Source organism: Siphateles boraxobius, unplaced genomic scaffold (assembly GCF_051911475.1).
Source record: "Siphateles boraxobius isolate OS27281-9 unplaced genomic scaffold, OSU_SipBor_1 2, whole genome shotgun sequence".
Lineage (NCBI taxonomy): Eukaryota > Metazoa > Chordata > Actinopteri > Cypriniformes > Leuciscidae > Siphateles > Siphateles boraxobius.
This window is the reverse complement of record NW_027508810.1, coordinates 4,461,510-4,481,285: the sequence shown is the minus strand read 5'-3', so window position 1 is coordinate 4,481,285 and position 19,776 is coordinate 4,461,510. Positions and strand designations below refer to the sequence as shown.

The following is a 19,776-nucleotide window of genomic DNA, read 5'->3' as shown; positions in this document are numbered from 1 at the left end:
GGAAATAATTACGGTTCTTTGTTCATAATGCACATGTTTTAACGTAAAATAAGACGTTTAAAGACAAGAGGGAGACTCACTGACATTAAAATATATTTCAGCATTTTGTTAATCGACGGCCTAACGTTACTACCCCTGACTGAGTAACTTTAACCCAATCCGATCGCGGCTCTCCCGGTGTTAGTGTTAGTAGAGGTGACCGGACCCTGAGGAAGATTGTGGAGAAGGACCGATTCCAGACCTTGGGGGACCTGCGGAAGCAGTGGACTGAGTCTGGAGTAGAAACATCCAGAGCCACCGTGCACAGGCGTGTGCAGGAAATGGGCTACAGGTGCCGCATTCCCCAGGTCAAGCCACTTTTGAACCAGAAACAGCGGCAGAAGCGCCTGACCTGGGCTACAGAGAAGCAGCACTGGACTGTTGCTCAGTGGTCCAAAGTACTTTTTTTCGGATGAAAGCAAATTTTGCATGTCATTCAGAAATCAAGGTGCCAGAGTCTGGAGGAAGACTCGGGAGAAGGAAATGCCAAAATGCCTGAAGTCCAGTGTCAAGTACCCACAGTCAGTGATGGTCTGGGGTGCCATGTCAGCTGCTGGTGTTGGTCCACTGTGTTTTATCAAGGGCAGGGTCAATGCAGTTAGCTATCAGGAGATTTGGGAGCACTTCATGCTTCCATCTGCTGAAAAGCTTTATGGAGATTAAGATTTCATTTTTCAGCACGACCTGGCACCTGCTCACAGTGCCAAAACCACTGGTAAATGGTTTACTGACCATGGTATTACTGTGCTCAATTGGGCTGCCAACTCTCCTGGCCTGAACCCCATAGAGAATCTGTGGGATATTGTGAAGAGAAAGTTGAGAGACGCAAGACCCAACACTCTGGATGAGCTTAAGGCCGCTATCGAAGCATCCTGGGCCTCCATAACACCTCAGCAGTGCCACAGGCTGATTGCCTCCATGCCACGCCGCATTGAAGCAGTCATTTCTACAAAAGGATTCCCGACCAAGTATTGAGTGCATAACTGAACATAATTATTTGAAGGTTGACTTTTTTTGTATTAAAAACACTTCTTTTATTGGTCGGATGAAATTTGCTAATTTTTTGAGGGTTTTCATGAGCTGTATGTAAAACAATAAAAGACCTGAAATATTTCAGTTGGTGTGCAATAAATCTAAAATATATGAAAGTTTAATTTTTAACATTACATTATGGAAAATAATGAACTTTATCACAATATGCTATTTTTTTTAGAAGGACCTGTATATATATATATATATATATATATATATATATATATATATATATATATATATATATATATATATATATGTGTGTGTGTGTGTGTGTGTGTGTGTGTGTGTGTTCACTAACAAGTCTAAAACAAGACTTTAGCCTTTCAACTGAAATTGCAATCAGCAGTGTTTGAAAAGCACAAGGCTGAAATCTATTCTGTTTTGAATGTGTGGTTCACAGTTTTGACAGCAGTGTGTTAGCCATTTGAACAAAGTGCTGTAAATCCACAGTGTTGTGCAGGTTGTGGTTAAAGTCATGGGATAAATGTTTAGAGTTTTGAAAACTGTGTTCAAGCAATGAAAAAGGAACTAGAGTTTGGTCCACATGAACTGCTGCGGTGCAGACTGTAGTTAGAGTTTTGCAAATGTAGCTCCAGTTGTGCTCGCTGTCGTTTAGCAATCGAAAAAAAAAACTGTTACAAATGGGGAACGAACCACATTCCTTTTTTGGGGTTGTAAAGTCTTATCAATGTAACAAGACACTGAGTTCTGCCAGTGGTGTTAGTTTCATAGTGATGTTAGTTTCGGGGGAAGTTACATAGACCTTTGTTGGGAGAGTGAGTTTGACGGACTATTCATTAAATATAATGAATAATTTGTTTGTGTGTGATTGGTCCAGACGCTACACCTGGAAGGCTCTACAGAAATCTGGCACCCTATTGAACGAAGTTAATCTGAGAGTGCAGCCGTTCACAGACACCAGAATGAACGAGTTCACAGTAACGTTCATCAGGCAGTAATACAGTAAGTTCAGTTCACCCAAAATATGAACGAGTTCATTAACTATTGTTCAATGAACGCGTTCAGGCACAACACTGGCGACATCTGTGGCATTGTGCTGTGTGATAAAATTGCACATCTTAGAGTGGCCCTTTTATTGTGGCCAGCCTAAGGCACACCTGTGCAATTAGGGATGGGACAGTGTGAAAATTTCATATCACGATTATAGTGACCAAAATTATCGTGATTATCAATATCACGGTTTGTAAAAAAGAGATGAAAGTGTTCAAAAAGAACTGATGCTCACACTGAAAACATTTCAACATGTTTTATATTTGAAAACCAACAAACAAAACAAGCAGCTCTATGCACTTTTTAAAGCAAGATTCTATTCTGTGGCATGTTCTTCCTTATAATAACCGTCATAACACAACACACATCCATGCATTTCAACGGACGCGCTCTCTCAGTTCATTCAAATAGAAGTTGCCATCTTGCGTCATTTCATTAGCGTCATGTGGATTTTACAGGTAAGATTTAAAAACATTAATCTCAATTCAATATGTCCCCGTAATTATGTGGTAAAAAAACAAAATCGGTGTAATAAGTGTACAATGAATATACATTATAATCTTTTGAATGTGAATCTTAATAGTCTTGTTTGAACTTGTTCGTTTCGTCTTTGGCTCAAAGCCACTTGCAGCGAACTTTTCTTCGCGGAAGCTTCACATTTATGTCAAGTGAGTGAGAAAATAATTCAACTCAAAACAACATTTTGTGCCCAATTATTTCCCAGACGTAGGTTTGGTGTTGAGGTCAAAGTTAACTTGCTTTGCGTTCGCTAGGCTATACAACAGTGTGTGATGGTCACACAAGACGACTCGGCAGATTTGAAGTGTTTCCCCCTATTGCAGCGACTTTTTTTGTGCATGTTCTGCAGACAGGGTGACCATCCTCGATTAAGTTTCACACAGGTCTTTTTTAAAAGCCAAAATATGACCACACCTCAGATTTAGTCCTCTTAAAAGGCTAAAAAATCTCCTGAGCACAGTCACTGCCTTCCGCCATTCCTTCTCGAATAAAAAAACAACAACAACGACGCTGCGCGCCTGCGTCAGACTGTTGCTGGCTGGACAGTTATTAAATGTTATTAAAATCGCGATAATCAATCACGGTTTTAATGAAAATTACATTTTAAATGATGATACTAACCGTCAGTACATTTTATTGTGGTTTATAGTGAAACCGGTAATCGTCCCATCCCTATATGCAATAATCATGCTGTCTAATCAGCATCTTGATATGCCACACCTGTGAGGTGGATGGATTATCTCGGCAAAGGAGAAGTGCTCACTAACACAGATTTAGACAGATTTGTGAACAATATTTGAGAGAAATTAGGCCTTTTGTGTACATATAAAAAGTCTTATATCTTTGAGTTCAGCTCATGAAAAATGGAGGCTGTTAAACAAAAGTGTTGCGTTTATAATTTTGTTCAGTGTAGTAAACTGTATTTTAAACTAATCACTATTTTAACATCTAACCTTACTTCTTTAGTAGGGGTGTCGAAATTAATAGTTTCTACGATGCATCGCGATGCAGATGAGGACGATTCGGTATCGGTTCAGTAATAGACCATAACCGGTTATACTGACGCTTTTCTGACGTCATTTGTCGCGTGTGTGCTTTGTCGCGGTAGCATACAATGGCAGAGGAGGCGAGACGCGTGTGCGAGTAATTAAAAATGCTCCGAATACTTTAAAAGCCAACATCTATTCTGGGCACATTTCGGCTCTAATGAACAACCTGGTAAGCACGACCTGGAGAAGACACGCGCTGTGCGCGCTCATGTCACGCACACATAGAGCTGATTTAAGTATCCGAACCCGATGGTCAAATTACAATTATTCTGTGTTGTTACGCGTGATTATAAATGGATGATCGTTACCTTCAACAGCGGGCTCACCGACGGTTGATGCGCGCATCTCTATGGTAACATTATACACTGATGAATGAGCGCTACTTTTAAATTAACATTTCTTTTCATTTCTAAAACAAAATTGATTTGACACAATTTAATTTACTAAATGGCATAAACAGGCTTTTACTCCCTTGAAATTTAAACTGGAATGTCACTGTTTCTGTCAGTGCGACTTCCCGAACAGGCGAACACGCGCGCGCGCACGCACACATCACTTTTGGAGTAAAAATTTAAATTGCAGATGCAGTGCACCGCGATATCGAATTGAACTGAATCGATGACATGATAATCGTAATTGAACCGAACCGTGAGACCAGTGTAGGTTCACACCCCTATTCTTTAGGCCTAAAATTCTAACATTTGAACAAAATGTACTCTGTGTCTGAATTGTATCCGTTTATGGCAAAAGATGGATGTCTAGTTTCATAAATTCGTGACTTTGAGTAACAAAGTGAACCAACGAAGAAAACAGAGTTTGCTTCTACCTAGTAACAGAAGGGTTTGTATGGAAGTAAAATAATGCCAATTGTTTTTGAAACAAAAAGCTTGTTGAATTGTACTACTTGAAAAAAATATGCATTGAATTAACCCTGTTTGTATTTTAATGCATTGTATTTTTAGGGTTTGCATTTTTATGGGCTGAAATTTAGCATGGTTGAATATTTAAGCTGTGAATATTTAAATTCAAAACATTTCAAACACATTTTCATTAGTAAAATTTCAATGATCCATATTCACCTTTCATATTTCACTTCCAAAATATTCAAACTGATTAAAAATACAACCTATAATATTCAACAGGTGGTTTTCGGTCCATTTTATTTCGCTTTGCGAATTCGCTTCCACAAATTCAGTGGTTCAAATTCGACAGTAAATTCAACTTTGACGTCCAGGAACTGCAGGAAAAGCAGAAGACTACCGAGCATAATCTCCATCTGATGTTAGTCGACCTCACCAGAAGGGGGTGCAAGCGCGTGTTGTTGACGAAGACCAGAGCAACAGTTAGAGCAAGCCATTCATTCATAAAAACTCATTTACAACAATTGAGCATGCATTAAGTTTTGATGTGATGTGCATTAAGTTGTGATGATTATCTTGGTCAGTATATATGCGGAAAAGATGATAAAGGCACAAAAGCTGTTTTTATGTTTCATTCATTAACTTCATTGTTACTTTCCCTGTGTAGCCTTACATGTTATCAACTTTTTCTACCATGAACGGGATTATAATCGGTTTCCCTCAATACCTCATCATACTCAAGGATTCTCCTTCCATCAGGACAAAACGCTTAACGTAGCTTAATGGACTAGTACAGTGATATAAAAGACCAAACTCGCACCTTATTAGGGAAGTATGCCTACATACATGATTAATCTGGGAAGGGTTATAGCACTTTCATATTGTTGTCCTATATTGTTAGTTTAACTGTAACTTAAGTCGCTTTGGCAACTTAAAAAGCGTCTGCTTAATGACTAAATGTAAAATTGGCTCGACATTCGCACATTTTGGGACCGTCTCTAAAGTAACATTGGTAGTCCTATAGGCCTAAACGTTTCTAACTTCAATTTATTTGAATAAATTGCGCATTATGCCTGACATAACCTGCAAGTCGTTCTCTTCAAATGCTATTGAAGTTAGAAACGTGTATACCAATGTCGTATGTAACTTTAGAGACGGTCCCTAAATGTGCGAATGTCCAATGTCAAGCCAATTTATGCCAGTATCACTGAGAAACGCGCAGCTTTAAACTTTGTGCGTTAAGTTAATATTCTGAGTCCTTCTGCTTGCCTGCGAGTTTGGTCTTTTATATCACTGTATTAGTCCATTAAGCTACGTTAAGCGTTTTATATGTCCAGCAGGGGAATCCTGACGTATTGAGGGAAACCCTAGCCCTACTGCATGCAGCACAATCGCCTCAATATAAGGTTGAGGCAACTAAACAACCAGTTAAATTTACTGTCGAATTTGAACCACCAAATTTGTGGAAGCGAATTTGCAAAGCGAAATAAAATGGACCGAAAACCGCCTGTTGAATATTATAGGTTGTATTTTTAATCAGTTTGAATATGTTGGAAGTGAAATATGAAAGGTGAAAATGGATCATTGAAATTTTACTAATGAAAATGTGTTTGAAATGTTTTGAATTAAAATATTCACAGCCTAAATATTCAACCATGCTAAATTTCAGCCCATAAAAATGCAAGCCCTAAAAATATAATGCTTTAAAATACAAGCAGGGTTAATGCAATGCATATTTTTTTCAGGTAGTACAATTCAACAGGCTTTTTGTTTCAAAAACATTTGGCATCATTTTACTTCCATAGGTTTGTATATGAGGAACCAATAAAATTGTAGGTTTTCACTTTTTGAAAGTGTCGACTGGAGATGCCTCAGTTAAACTTAAGTCAGGTGCGTAGGGGAAATATCTACAACATTCCCCACAGACCTTATTTCAAGCACTCAACCAAAAACCCATTAAAAAAACCCTTTGGCTGTGTTCGAAATCGCCCCCTATAGCCTATATACCCTTGAACAGGGCACTTTTTGAGGGGACAGCCAATTGTAGTGGTGTCCAAAACCATAGTGGACATTAGAGCGCACTCAATCACAATGCACTGCAATAATGATTGTACAACTGGGCTGTGTTTGAAATCGACCCTATACCCTCAATCAATATTCCCTACTTCACTCCACTAATATAGTTCACTTGAAGGAGTGAATGAAAACAAGTGAGTGAATTCGGACAATGAGACCTGCCGCTTTTGCATAGTTTGTGCTTCACAAACTGGCAGCTCCAGTAGTAATGAAAAGATTTATCTTGAACTCTGCCATGGAAACTAGCATGTATAAACCTTAATTAAACTGTTCAATAATCAGGTATTTATACCTGTATGATATTATGTTGTACCCACATTAGACCAGTGGTTTGGAAAAGGAATGATTGATTCAGTTGCAGGCGACACCTTCTTGTCAGATGTAGGAATTAACTAATTAATTCACTCATTCGTTTTCATTTACTCCTTCAAGTGAACTATATATGTGAAGTTATGTAGGCAATAGTGAATGAGGGTAAAGGGGGCGACTTTGAACACAGCCATTGAGGCCTAAGGATGACAGAACCGGAAGTGCTAAAATGCTAACTCGGTTCAAGTTTTTGTCTACAAAAATACCTCATTTCTCTCTATTGGTGTAGATGCTTGAGGCAGGAACATGCCTTTATTGTACGCCTTTATAAATGATAAAGCGGTTACACTTTATTTTAAGGTGTCATTGTTACAGTGTAATTATAGCGCTTTTCATATGTACTACAGTACACCCAAAGCGCTTTACAATCATATCACGGAATCTCTCCTCAACCATATCCAGTGTGTAGCACACACTTGGATGATGCGATGGCAGCCACAGTACAATGGCGCCAGTGCGCTCACAACTCACCAGCTATAGGTGGAGAAAGGAAAGAGAGTACTACAGGGTTAGGCTAGGATTAGGCTGACGGTTAGTTGAATGTAATTATGCATAATGTACTGTTATTACTATGGTACATGTTACATATGTAACAAGGACACTGTAAAATAAGGTGTTACTGATAAAGCAATAAATGTACATATCATTTCTCTGCTGCTTTTTTAAACTTTCTTTTATGCACAAAATTCAATTTTTTTATTTGTTAGTTATATAACTTAAGTTATATTAAGTTATATATATATATATATATATATATATATATATATATATATATATATATATATATATATATATATATATATATATATATATATATATATATATATATACATATAACATTATCAAAAGTTTAACTATATCGTCCAGCCCTAGAGGTCCTTTAGCTAAAATCACATAAAAATTAATAGGAACAGGCTCTCACCTGATGATGATATCAAACTGATTAAGAAGAGGTCCAAGTCCTAATCCTTTCAGTATCCCTCCATTTCCAATCACAACACATCGATGACAATCTCGCACTCCATGTCTCGATTCAGAAGAGGCTGGTAGGAGGTTCAAGATTTCCTGAAGCTTGTTCTTCATATTCATGAAACCAAATGGTGGGGGATACTGGAATATTTGTTCATTTAAATGAGTGTTCTTGTCCAAAAAGGGCTCTACCACCGGTGTGGAGCTGTAATGTTCAGGTTTCATTCTCTGTCGGGCAAAAGAAGGTCTGCATTCTTTGGCCAGAATCTCTCTGACATAGGAATGGATGCGCTGTAATTGAAAAACAGTCTTTAAAGGAATAGTTCAATTACAAAATGAAAATTCTGTCATCATTTACTCACCACCACCCAAGTTGTTTCTAACCTGTATGAATTTCTTTCCTCTGCTGAACACAAAAGAAGATATTTAGAAGAATGTCGGTAGCCAAACAGTTGATGTACCCCATTGATTTCCATAGTATTTTTTTTCCTACAATGGAAATCAATGGGGCCCATCAACTGTTTGGTTACCGACATGCTTCTAAATATCTTCTTTTGTAGCTGAAATAAATGGCCTTACGTTGAAATGGCCATTTAGCGCCACCATCTTTCTACAGTAGCCCTAAACGGACAAACTGCTCTACGGAGCGCGTTTCTTCACTTTGTTCTTCATGCAAAGAAGCTAGCTTCATTGCTTAACTGGCTACTCTGCGGTCTCAGTCGACGACATCTTTTCATGTTGGCCACCGTAACTTCTGTTGGTTGCAATTCGCAACCTCACTGCTAGATGCCGCTAAAATTTACACACTGCACCTTTAAGGGATTTTTGGTATTATAAACATTAAAACACAAACAGTATGAATCTCGGTAAAGCTGCTTCAAAACAATGCATAATTGTGAAAAGTGCTAACCAAAGTTAACTCGACTGTTTCCTCTATAATATTGAAGTGATTTTTCATCTGGTCCTGGGAATTTTTAAGTGCAGACAAGGAAAGTTTATATGGTGAAAACCCTCGACCCAGTAATGTAGGTGAAGGAGAGCAGGGGAGAGCAGATGATGGAGATCAGGATCCAGTTTAATAAAAGAGAATAGTAATTTAAAAAATAAAAAATTAAAACTCAAACACCAGGGAACCAAGTTTATCGTGGGGTCCTCCAACACACAGGGTTCCAGTCGTGAAACGGGAAACAGGAAGGTGTTATAACTTCATCTGTATGTTCGTTGAAGGAGACTGATCACATGGACGTGACTATTGTGTGTAAAACCCAATTTGTTTTTTTAACTTTGTCAGACTAATATCAAGACAAGGCAGATGTAGACCAACGTAAGGATTCTTAATATCTTATACTGTTGACATGTTCAATAATCTTTTCGGATGCTTTTGAGACTCTACATTAGATGGTAATAATCTAATTTAATTGCATGAAACTCGACACACACATTAGAGTTGTCTACTAGTAGACATGGGCAAAGCCTTAGAAATGGGCGTGTAGAATGGGCTCTATAGCGCCACCTTTTGACTAAAGTTGGGAGAAAAGTTTACCTACAGTCACCTAACTCGCTACATATACAGTATTGTTCTCATCGAGCCGGACAACTTTCTGATTTACAGTCATTAGCTTCGACCAACAGGAAGTCAGATATTTTAATTTGAATGTGGATTTTTTAAATAAAAAGGCATTGTATTTTTAACTCCATGCACATCAAACTTTCGGAACATTATGACAATACATTGAAGATGCTAAATTGAGAACGGACATTGGATATCTGTAACAGTGTTGCAATGGCGAGGGATTAAATCAATGTTAAAAAAAGGGAAAAGGGGGCATCTCATATCTTATAAACAATAAATTATACACCATTTATTTTTATATAAAATACAATTATTAGAAAAACTAAGTTTTTGTGTGAGAACGCAAGGCACGCTTTGTGCTGCCGCTTCACGCTGGTACCTGTCTGTCTGCTTTTGTTGACTGTTATGTTTGTTTTTGGATTTGTTTTTCTGGGAATCAACATTCTTGGATTATTTCCTGGACTACTTTACACAGTCAAAAAGTTTTGGATAACTGAACCGGGCAGTCTCTGTGATCCTGTCACACAGATCGGCCCTCTCCATTCCTATCCTTATATCCCTCTCGACATCTGATACAGAGTCTCTACACTCTCTTTATCTTTTTGTTACCTCGCTACATACACCGTTCGCAGAAGAAACTTCGGATTTATCACTGCTTGTCTTCAAATAATATTACAGTTGTCTGTACCAATAATAATAATAATAATAATAATAATAATAATAATAATAATAATAATAATAATAATACATTTAATTTATAGGTGCCTTTCATGGCAGTCAAGGACACCTAACAAAAACCAAAAAGGAGTATGTAATGTCATTGTGTAATGAACAGAAACTGCTCTTTGTAAATAATTGGAATCTGTTCTGGCAGCGACCTAGGCTCTACCGTGCTGATGGAGTGCACCCCCGCAGAATCGGAGCGGCTGTTCTGTCGGACAACATCTCCAAGACGTTACACACCATATGACTAGTAAGTCAAAGTCCAAATCACAGTCTTTGCTGTCCCAACTTAATTGATATTAGTAGTGTAGAACATTATATAGAAACTGTGTCTATTCCTCGTTTAGTGAGGCCAAACAATAAATCTACTGTAGGATCTAGGAAAATTCTTATTGTAATTAATCCAGCAAATCTCAATATCAGTGAACAAAAACAATTTCTAAAGCTAGGTCTTCTAAACATTAGATCGCTCACACCTAAGGAGGTTATTGTAAATGAAATGGTCACAGATAATAGTTTCGATGTATTTTGCGTCACTGAAACCTGGCTTAAACCAAATGATTATTTCGGTCAAAATGAGTCTACTCCACCAGGATACTGTTATAAGCATGAGCCCCGTCTGATCGGTCGTGGCGGCGGTGTTGCAACAATCTATAGAGATATTCTAAATGTTACTCAGAAAACAGGTCACAGGTTTAATTCGTTTGAAGTACTTATGCTAAATGTTACGCTCTTAGATGTAAGAAAGAAATCCCTATTATCTCTAGCCTTGGCTACTGTATATAGACCTCCAGGGCCCTATGCTGATTTCCTAAAAGAGTTTGCAGAGTTTCTCTCAGATCTATTGGTCAAAGTCGATAAAGCAATAATTGTTGGAGATTTTAACATACACGTAGATAACACAAATGATGCGTTAGGGGCTGCGTTTACAGATTTATTAAACTCCTTTGGGGTCAAGCAAAACGTCAGTGGTACCACTCATCGTCTAAATCATAAACTAGATTTAATTATATCATATGGAACCAATCCAACCGATATAGATATTGTACCGCAAAGTGATGATGTCACTGATCATTACATGTTAACTTGCATAATACGTACTGCTGAAATTTGTCATGTTGCGCCAGGTTATCGACCAGGCAGAACAATCCTTCCAACCACTATAGATAGATTCTCAAATAGCTTACCTGATCTATCTCAGCTGCTCAGTGAACCCAAACAAACAGATGAACTAGAGGAAATGACTAGCAGTTTGAGCACCATTTTCTCTTGTACACTAGATTTTGTTGCACCAATTAGATTAAAAAAGGTTAGAGAGAAAACTAGCACCATGGTACAACAGTGCTACGCATGTTATCAAGAGAGAAACTCGTAACTTAGAGCGTAAATGGAAACAAACTAATTTAGAGGTCTTCAGAATCGCGTGGAAAGACAGTATGTCACGTTATAAAAAGGCTCTAAAAGCAGCCAGGGCTGAGCATCTCCGCAAACTAATAGAAAATAACCAAAATAATCCAAGGTTTTTATTCAACACCGTAGCTAGACTAACAAATAAAAATCACCAGAGCAAAATATTCCGTTACAGTATAGTAGTAATGATTTTATGAATTTCTTCAATGAGAAAATAGAAAGCATCAGAAACACAATTGTAAATGTACAATCTTTTATGGTGTCTTATGATTCAGCCTCAATTATCGCCCCTCAAGAACAACTACACCGCTTTACAACTATAGGACAGGAAGAGTTAAATAAACGTATCATTGCATCTAAACCAACAACATGTTAATTAGATCCAATACCCACTAAACTACTGAAAGAAGTGTTACCTGTAGTGGAAGAGCCTCTACTCAATATTATTAACTCGTCTTTATCTTTAGGTCATGTTCAAAGCATATTCAAACTGTCAGTAATAAAACCTCTCATTAAGAAACCGCAATTAGATCCAAATAACCTTGCAAATTACAGACCCATCTCAATTCTTCCATTTATGTCTAAAATACTAGAAAAAGTTGTTTCTGATGCAGAAAAGTTAGTCCATGCATTCATGAACTCGAGACTAGATTACTGTAATACTTTATTAGCTGGCTGTCCTGCATCCTCAATAAACAAGCTACAGTTAGTGCAAAATGCAGCTGCTAGAGCTCTTACTAGGTCAAGAAAATATAATCATATAACACCAATTTTATCATCTCTACACTGGTTACCTAGTAAGTTCCGTATCAATTACAAAGTACTACTACTGACCTATAAAGCCCTAAATGGTTTAGCTCCTGTGTATTTAATGGACCTTCTATCGCCCTACAATGCATAGCGTTCTTTAAGATCACTAAATTCGAGGCTTCTGGTCATTCCTAGGATATCTACGTCCACTAAAGGAGGGAGGGCGTTCTCACATTTAGCTCCTAAACTCTGGAATAACCTTCCTGATATTGTTCGAGGCTCAGACTCGCTGCCCCGTTTTAATACTAGATTAAAGACGCATCTCTTTAGCCAAGCATTCACATAATGCTTACCTTTATACCACTGTTGAATCAGATCGAATGCATTAATATTATGAACAGCAGCTATGCTAATTATCTCCCATCTGCTCTTCTGCTGTTATCTCGGGACGCTAGTCCCGAGGTAAATGGCGTTCGTCAGCTCCAGTTTGTATCCAGCCTCTCACGGAGACCTCAGATGCCCCAACACCTGCGATGAGACGACTCGACGCCTGTGAAGAGACGACTCGACGCCTGTGAAGAGACGACTCGACGCCTGTGAAGAGACGACTCGACGCCTGTGAAGAGACGACTCGACGCCTGTGAAGAGACGACTCGACGCCTGTGAAGAGACGACTCGACGCCTGTGAAGAGACGACTCGACGCCTGTGAAGAGACGACTCGACGCCTGTGAAGAGACGACTCGACGCCTGTGAAGAGACGACTCGACGCCTGTGAAGAGACGACTCGACGCCTGTGAAGAGACGACTCGACGCCTGTGAAGAGACGACTCGACGCCTGTGAAGAGACGACTCGACGCCTGTGAAGAGACGACTCGACGCCTGTGAAGAGACGACTCGACGCCTGTGAAGAGACGACTCGACGCCTGTGAAGAGACGACTCGACGCCTGTGAAGAGACGACTCGACGCCTGTGAAGAGACGACTCGACGCCTGTGAAGAGACGACTCGACGCCTGTGAAGAGACGACTCGACGCCTGTGAAGAGACGACTCGACGCCTGTGAAGAGACGACTCGACGCCTGTGAAGAGACGACTCGACGCCTGTGAAGAGACGACTCGACGCCTGTGAAGAGACGACTCGACGCCTGTGAAGAGACGACTCGACGCCTGTGAAGAGACGACTCGACGCCTGTGAAGAGACGACTCGACGCCTGTGAAGAGACGACTCGACGCCTGTGAAGAGACGACTCGACGCCTGTGAAGAGACGACTCGACGCCTGTGAAGAGACGACTCTACGCCTGTGAAGAGACGACTCGACGCCTGTGAAGAGACGACTCGACGCCTGTGAAGAGACGACTCGACGCCTGTGAAGAGACGACTCGACGCCTGTGAAGAGACGACTCGACGCCTGTGAAGAGACGACTCGACGCCTGTGAAGAGACGACTCGACGCCTGTGAAGAGACGACTCGACGCCTGTGAAGAGACGACTCGACGCCTGTGAAGAGACGACTCGACGCCTGTGAAGAGACGACTCGACGCCTGTGAAGAGACGACTCGACGCCTGTGAAGAGACGACTCGACGCCTGTGAAGAGACGACTCGACGCCTGTGAAGAGACGACTCGACGCCTGTGAAGAGACGACTCGACGCCTGTGAAGAGACGACTCGACGCCTGTGAAGAGACGACTCGACGCCTGTGAAGAGACGACTCGACGCCTGTGAAGAGACGACTCGACGACTGTGAAGAGACGACTCGACGCCTGTGAAGAGACGACTCGACGCCTGTGAAGAGACGACTCGACGCCTGTGAAGAGACGACTCGACGCCTGTGAAGAGACGACTCTACGCCTGTGAAGAGACGACTCGACGCCTGTGAAGAGACGACTCGACGCCTGTGAAGAGACGACTCGACGCCTGTGAAGAGACGACTCGACGCCTGTGAAGAGACGACTCGACGCCTGTGAAGAGACGACTCGACGCCTGTGAAGAGACGACTCGACGCCTGTGAAGAGACGACTCGACGCCTGTGAAGAGACGACTCGACGCCTGTGAAGAGACGACTCGACGCCTGTGAAGAGACGACTCGACGCCTGTGAAGAGACGACTCGACGCCTGTGAAGAGACGACTCGACGCCTGTGAAGAGACGACTCGACGCCTGTGAAGAGACGACTCGACGCCTGTGAAGAGACGACTCGACGCCTGTGAAGAGACGACTCGACGCCTGTGAAGAGACGACTCGACGCCTGTGAAGAGACGACTCTACGCCTGTGAAGAGACGACTCGACGCCTGTGAAGAGACGACTCGACGCCTGTGAAGAGACGACTCTACGCCTGTGAAGAGACGACTCTACGCCTGTGAAGAGACGACTCGACGCCTGTGAAGAGACGACTCGACGCCTGTGAAGAGACGACTCGACGCCTGTGAAGAGACGACTCGACGCCTGTGAAGAGACGACTCGACGCCTGTGAAGAGACGACTCGACGCCTGTGAAGAGACGACTCGACGCCTGTGAAGAGACGACTCGACGCCTGTGAAGAGACGACTCGACGCCTGTGAAGAGACGACTCGACGCCTGTGAAGAGACGACTCGACGCCTGTGAAGAGACGACTCGACGCCTGTGAAGAGACGACTCGACGCCTGTGAAGAGACGACTCGACGCCTGTGAAGAGACGACTCGACGCCTGTGAAGAGACGACTCGACGCCTGTGAAGAGACGACTCTACGCCTGTGAAGAGACGACTCGACGCCTGTGAAGAGACGACTCTACGCCTGTGAAGAGACGACTCGACGCCTGTGAAGAGACGACTCGACGCCTGTGAAGAGACGACTCGACGCCTGTGAAGAGACGACTCGACGCCTGTGAAGAGACGACTCGACGCCTGTGAAGAGACGACTCGACGCCTGTGAAGAGACGACTCGACGCCTGTGAAGAGACGACTCGACGCCTGTGAAGAGACGACTCGACGCCTGTGAAGAGACGACTCGACGCCTGTGAAGAGACGACTCGACGCCTGTGAAGAGACGACTCGACGCCTGTGAAGAGACGACTCGACGCCTGTGAAGAGACGACTCGACGCCTGTGAAGAGACGACTCGACGCCTGTGAAGAGACGACTCGACGCCTGTGAAGAGACGACTCGACGCCTGTGAAGAGACGACTCGACGCCTGTGAAGAGACGACTCGACGCCTGTGAAGAGACGACTCGACGCCTGTGAAGAGACGACTCGACGCCTGTGAAGAGACGACTCGACGCCTGTGAAGAGACGACTCGACGCCTGTGAAGAGACGACTCGACGCCTGTGAAGAGACGACTCGACGCCTGTGAAGAGACGACTCGACGCCTGTGAAGAGACGACTCGACGCCTGTGAAGAGACGACTCGACGCCTGTGAAGAGACGACTCGACGCCTGTGAAGAGACGACTCGACGCCTGTGAAGAGACGACTCGACGCCTGTGAAGAGACGACTCTACGCCTGTGAAGAGACGACTCGACGCCTGTGAAGAGACGACTCGACGCCTGTGAAGAGACGACTCGACGCCTGTGAAGAGACGACTCGACGCCTGTGAAGAGACGACTCGACGCCTGTGAAGAGACGACTCGACGCCTGTGAAGAGACGACTCGACGCCTGTGAAGAGACGACTCGACGCCTGTGAAGAGACGACTCGACGCCTGTGAAGAGACGACTCGACGCCTGTGAAGAGACGACTCTACGCCTGTGAAGAGACGACTCGACGCCTGTGAAGAGACGACTCGACGCCTGTGAAGAGACGACTCGACGCCTGTGAAGAGACGACTCGACGCCTGTGAAGAGACGACTCGACGCCTGTGAAGAGACGACTCGACGCCTGTGAAGAGACGACTCGACGCCTGTGAAGAGACGACTCGACGCCTGTGAAGAGACGACTCGACGCCTGTGAAGAGACGACTCGACGCCTGTGAAGAGACGACTCTACGCCTGTGAAGAGACGACTCGACGCCTGTGAAGAGACGACTCTACGCCTGTGAAGAGACGACTCGACGCCTGTGAAGAGACGACTCGACGCCTGTGAAGAGACGACTCGACGCCTGTGAAGAGACGACTCGACGCCTGTGAAGAGACGACTCGACGCCTGTGAAGAGACGACTCGACGCCTGTGAAGAGACGACTCGACGCCTGTGAAGAGACGACTCGACGCCTGTGAAGAGACGACTCGACGCCTGTGAAGAGACGACTCGACGCCTGTGAAGAGACGACTCGACACCTGTGAAGAGACGACTCGACGCCTGTGAAGAGACGACTCGACGCCTGTGAAGAGACGACTCTACGCCTGTGAAGAGAGGACTCAACGCGGGCGATATGTTATGCCCTAAATTACTACATGATTAACTAACTGTATTTTTCCTTTGTACATTTCTGAAATGCACTTTCTGTAAAGCTGCTTTGAAACAATATGTATTGTGAAAAGCGCTATACAAATAAATTTGAATTGAATTGAATATGAACAAGATCTACAGTAGAAGATATGAAGGAGCCAAATGCTTTGTAAGTTAAAAGTAAAATTTTGAAGTAGAATTTAACTGGGAGCCAATGCAAATTTTGTAAAACAGGAGAAATACGTTCAGAAATTGAAGCTTTGGTAATTACTCGAGCTGCAGCATTTTGTACCAACTGTAATTTGAAAAAGCCCATGAAACAAAACATTACAATAATCGATTTGTGATATTACAAGAGCATACACAAGCGTAGCAGTATTCTTGAGTGAAAGGACAGGATGCAGACAATTTATATTCCTAATATGGAAGAAAGCAGAACGGATAACACGGTTAAAATGAGCTTCAAAAGACAGTTCTATCAAGAATGACACCCAAACTTTTAACCTGATTAGAAAGGGGAACAAAGCAATTATCTATACCACTGAAGACATATTTTGACTTGTGAAAGGTGCCTATAAATAAAATGTATTATTAACTAGACTGGTTCCATCTACTCGTGCCTCATCCTGGTTCACTCCTGAACTTCGAAAGATAAAAACTGAGGGTCGCCACCTAGAAAGACTATACAGGAAAAATGGACTCACTGTGCACTCTCTGGCTTTTAAAGAACATTTGCTCAACTACCGTACAGCCCTCAACGATGCAAGATCCTCTTATTTCTCCTCTACCATTAGGACTTCCACGTGAAGGCCCAAATCCTTATTTGCTATAGTTAACAAACTCACTAATCCACCACAACGTTGCACCCTTCATTACACATATGATTAAATGTAGTTTGGCTTCCGCCATTGTCCTAGCAGAATTAAAAAAACTAAAAAAATATTTACAAATACATGGACAATTACAGGCCAATATCTAATTTAACATTCTTAAGCAAAATCCTTGTAAAGGTTATGGCTTTGCAATTGCGATCATATTTAGATGCTAACGGTCTTTTTGAACCTTTTCAGTCAGGATTTCGCCTATCTCATAGCACTGAAACTGCTCTTCTTCGAGTGGTTAACGACATTCTTTTGTCTGTGGATTCAGGGCTAATAAACATCTTGATGCTTCTAGATCTAAGCGCTACATTTTACACAGTCTGCCATGAAATACTGAGCTCTCGGCTTTCTGATATCGGCATCACTGGTTCCGCTCTTTCCTGGCTCATTTCCTATATCAGCGACAGAAAGTACTATATCACAATACTAGGGTATAGATCTGCCACTGCTTATCCATCTATCTATCTATCTATCTATCTATCTATCTATCTATCTATCTATCTATCTATCTATCTATCTATCTATCTATCTATCTATCTACATACACACACACTTGGTGACATCATACGCAGGCATGGACTTGACATTCTGGACTTGACATTCCCATCATCTATGCTGATGACATTAAAATTTATCTTACCACCAGCTCCGATAGGCTTTCCCTGCCTGACTCACTCACTGCATGCATATTCTCAAATTAAATAATAAAAAACTGAGATATAGGGGATTGCCTCTGCTGCCTCAGTCCTTTGATATTGATAGAGTTCATGTTAAGCCTTCGTCATCTATTCGTAACCTTGGTGTCTTAATCGACTCAGCTCTATCTTTTGGCTCTCATATTTCTTCTCTTGTTAAAAACTCTTTTTTTCCATCTTCTTAAAATTGCACGTCTTCGATCTTCTCTCACTTTAGCTGATACCGCAGGGCGGTAGGTGTAAAGTAGATCAGACAGATATGGAGGTGCAAGAGAGTGGTCTGGGGTGTTCACTGATATGCTCACACAAAAATCACTGCAAAAGATGCTTTTCAACAGGTGTTTTACCATTCGTTGTAAAACTGTGGACCTATTTTTCCAAACGCCTCACAACCGGACACCCTTCCGTTGAGAGCTTGAATAATAGACACTCCAGCCCAGTTGGTGGCGATAATGCACCTTTGCCAATGTTTGGATAGCGTAGCCTACGATACCGCGACTGGAAGACTACAGAACGAATACAAACATCCCATTTCCGTTTCCGCGGCGTGGTAATACCGTACCTCACAGAACATCCAAAACAAGTCAATGGAGTTGGACAAAAACTACGATAAAACCTGTTGGAAAGCATCTTTTGCAGTGATTTTTGTGTGAGCATATCAGTGAACACCCAAGACCACTCGGTGAGTTTCACGTCTTTGTAAGCTAAAGTTTAATGCATTTTATGAATGATTGTTCCAGTGCCCCTATGAAACCATTGTGTAGGTGGGGGGTGCTAATAGAGAAACTGAAAATTCTCGGGACAGCAGCATTTGTCCAAATTTCAATCTTAACCGTTCTATTTCATCAGAAACAATCTTAAAACAGGGCTCTAAGTGTAAAATACCGAACTTGTCCTTTAATTCATGCATTAAATAACACCACGTCTGGATTATTGCAATGCTCTATTTCTTGGTCTGCCCAAAAAACTTTTTACAAGATTACAGTATGTTCAAAACTCAGCAGTTCTCACCTCCACTAGGCGTTCTGCTCACATTACTCCTCTGCTTCATGACCTTCACCGGCTACCCGTGGCATCACGTATTCACTTAAAGGTATTACTTCAAACGTTTAAGGCATTAAATGGTGTTGCACCTTGTAGGATTACAAATTTATTTAAATGTTTAATTTAGATTTCCAATACAATAGTATTTTATATTGAGAAAGTTTAGAAATGATGAGACCAGGAAATCTCTGCAAACGGTAGGGGTTCTCAGCGAGATATTCCTGACTGTCCCATCTCAGTACGAGAAGGCTAGGCTTTTCCTGTTCTCGTTGTTTACCGGGGGAAGAGTCATGCTGAGCAAGTTTGAACACCTGTTATTTTATTACTGAGACCATTTGTCTCATCTCAGTACGAGAAGTCTATGCCTTTTCCTGTTCTCGTTGTCTCAGCTCATTTACATCACAATGTAATCCCT

At 42.0% G+C, this 19,776-nt stretch overlaps 1 protein-coding gene across 6 annotated transcripts in view; it reads right to left on the bottom strand.

Moving 5' to 3' along the window:
* The window catches only part of st3gal5 (ST3 beta-galactoside alpha-2,3-sialyltransferase 5), a 62,507-nt gene that overhangs the window by 6,875 nt on the left and 35,856 nt on the right, over positions 1-19,776 (bottom strand). For all 6 annotated transcript variants that reach the window (XM_077235726.1, XM_077235725.1, XM_077235729.1 and 3 more), the window contains exon 4: positions 7,881-8,218. In XM_077235726.1, coding sequence (XP_077091841.1) covers positions 7,881-8,218 — 338 coding nt within the window. The remainder of the gene's footprint in view (positions 1-7,880; positions 8,219-19,776) is intronic.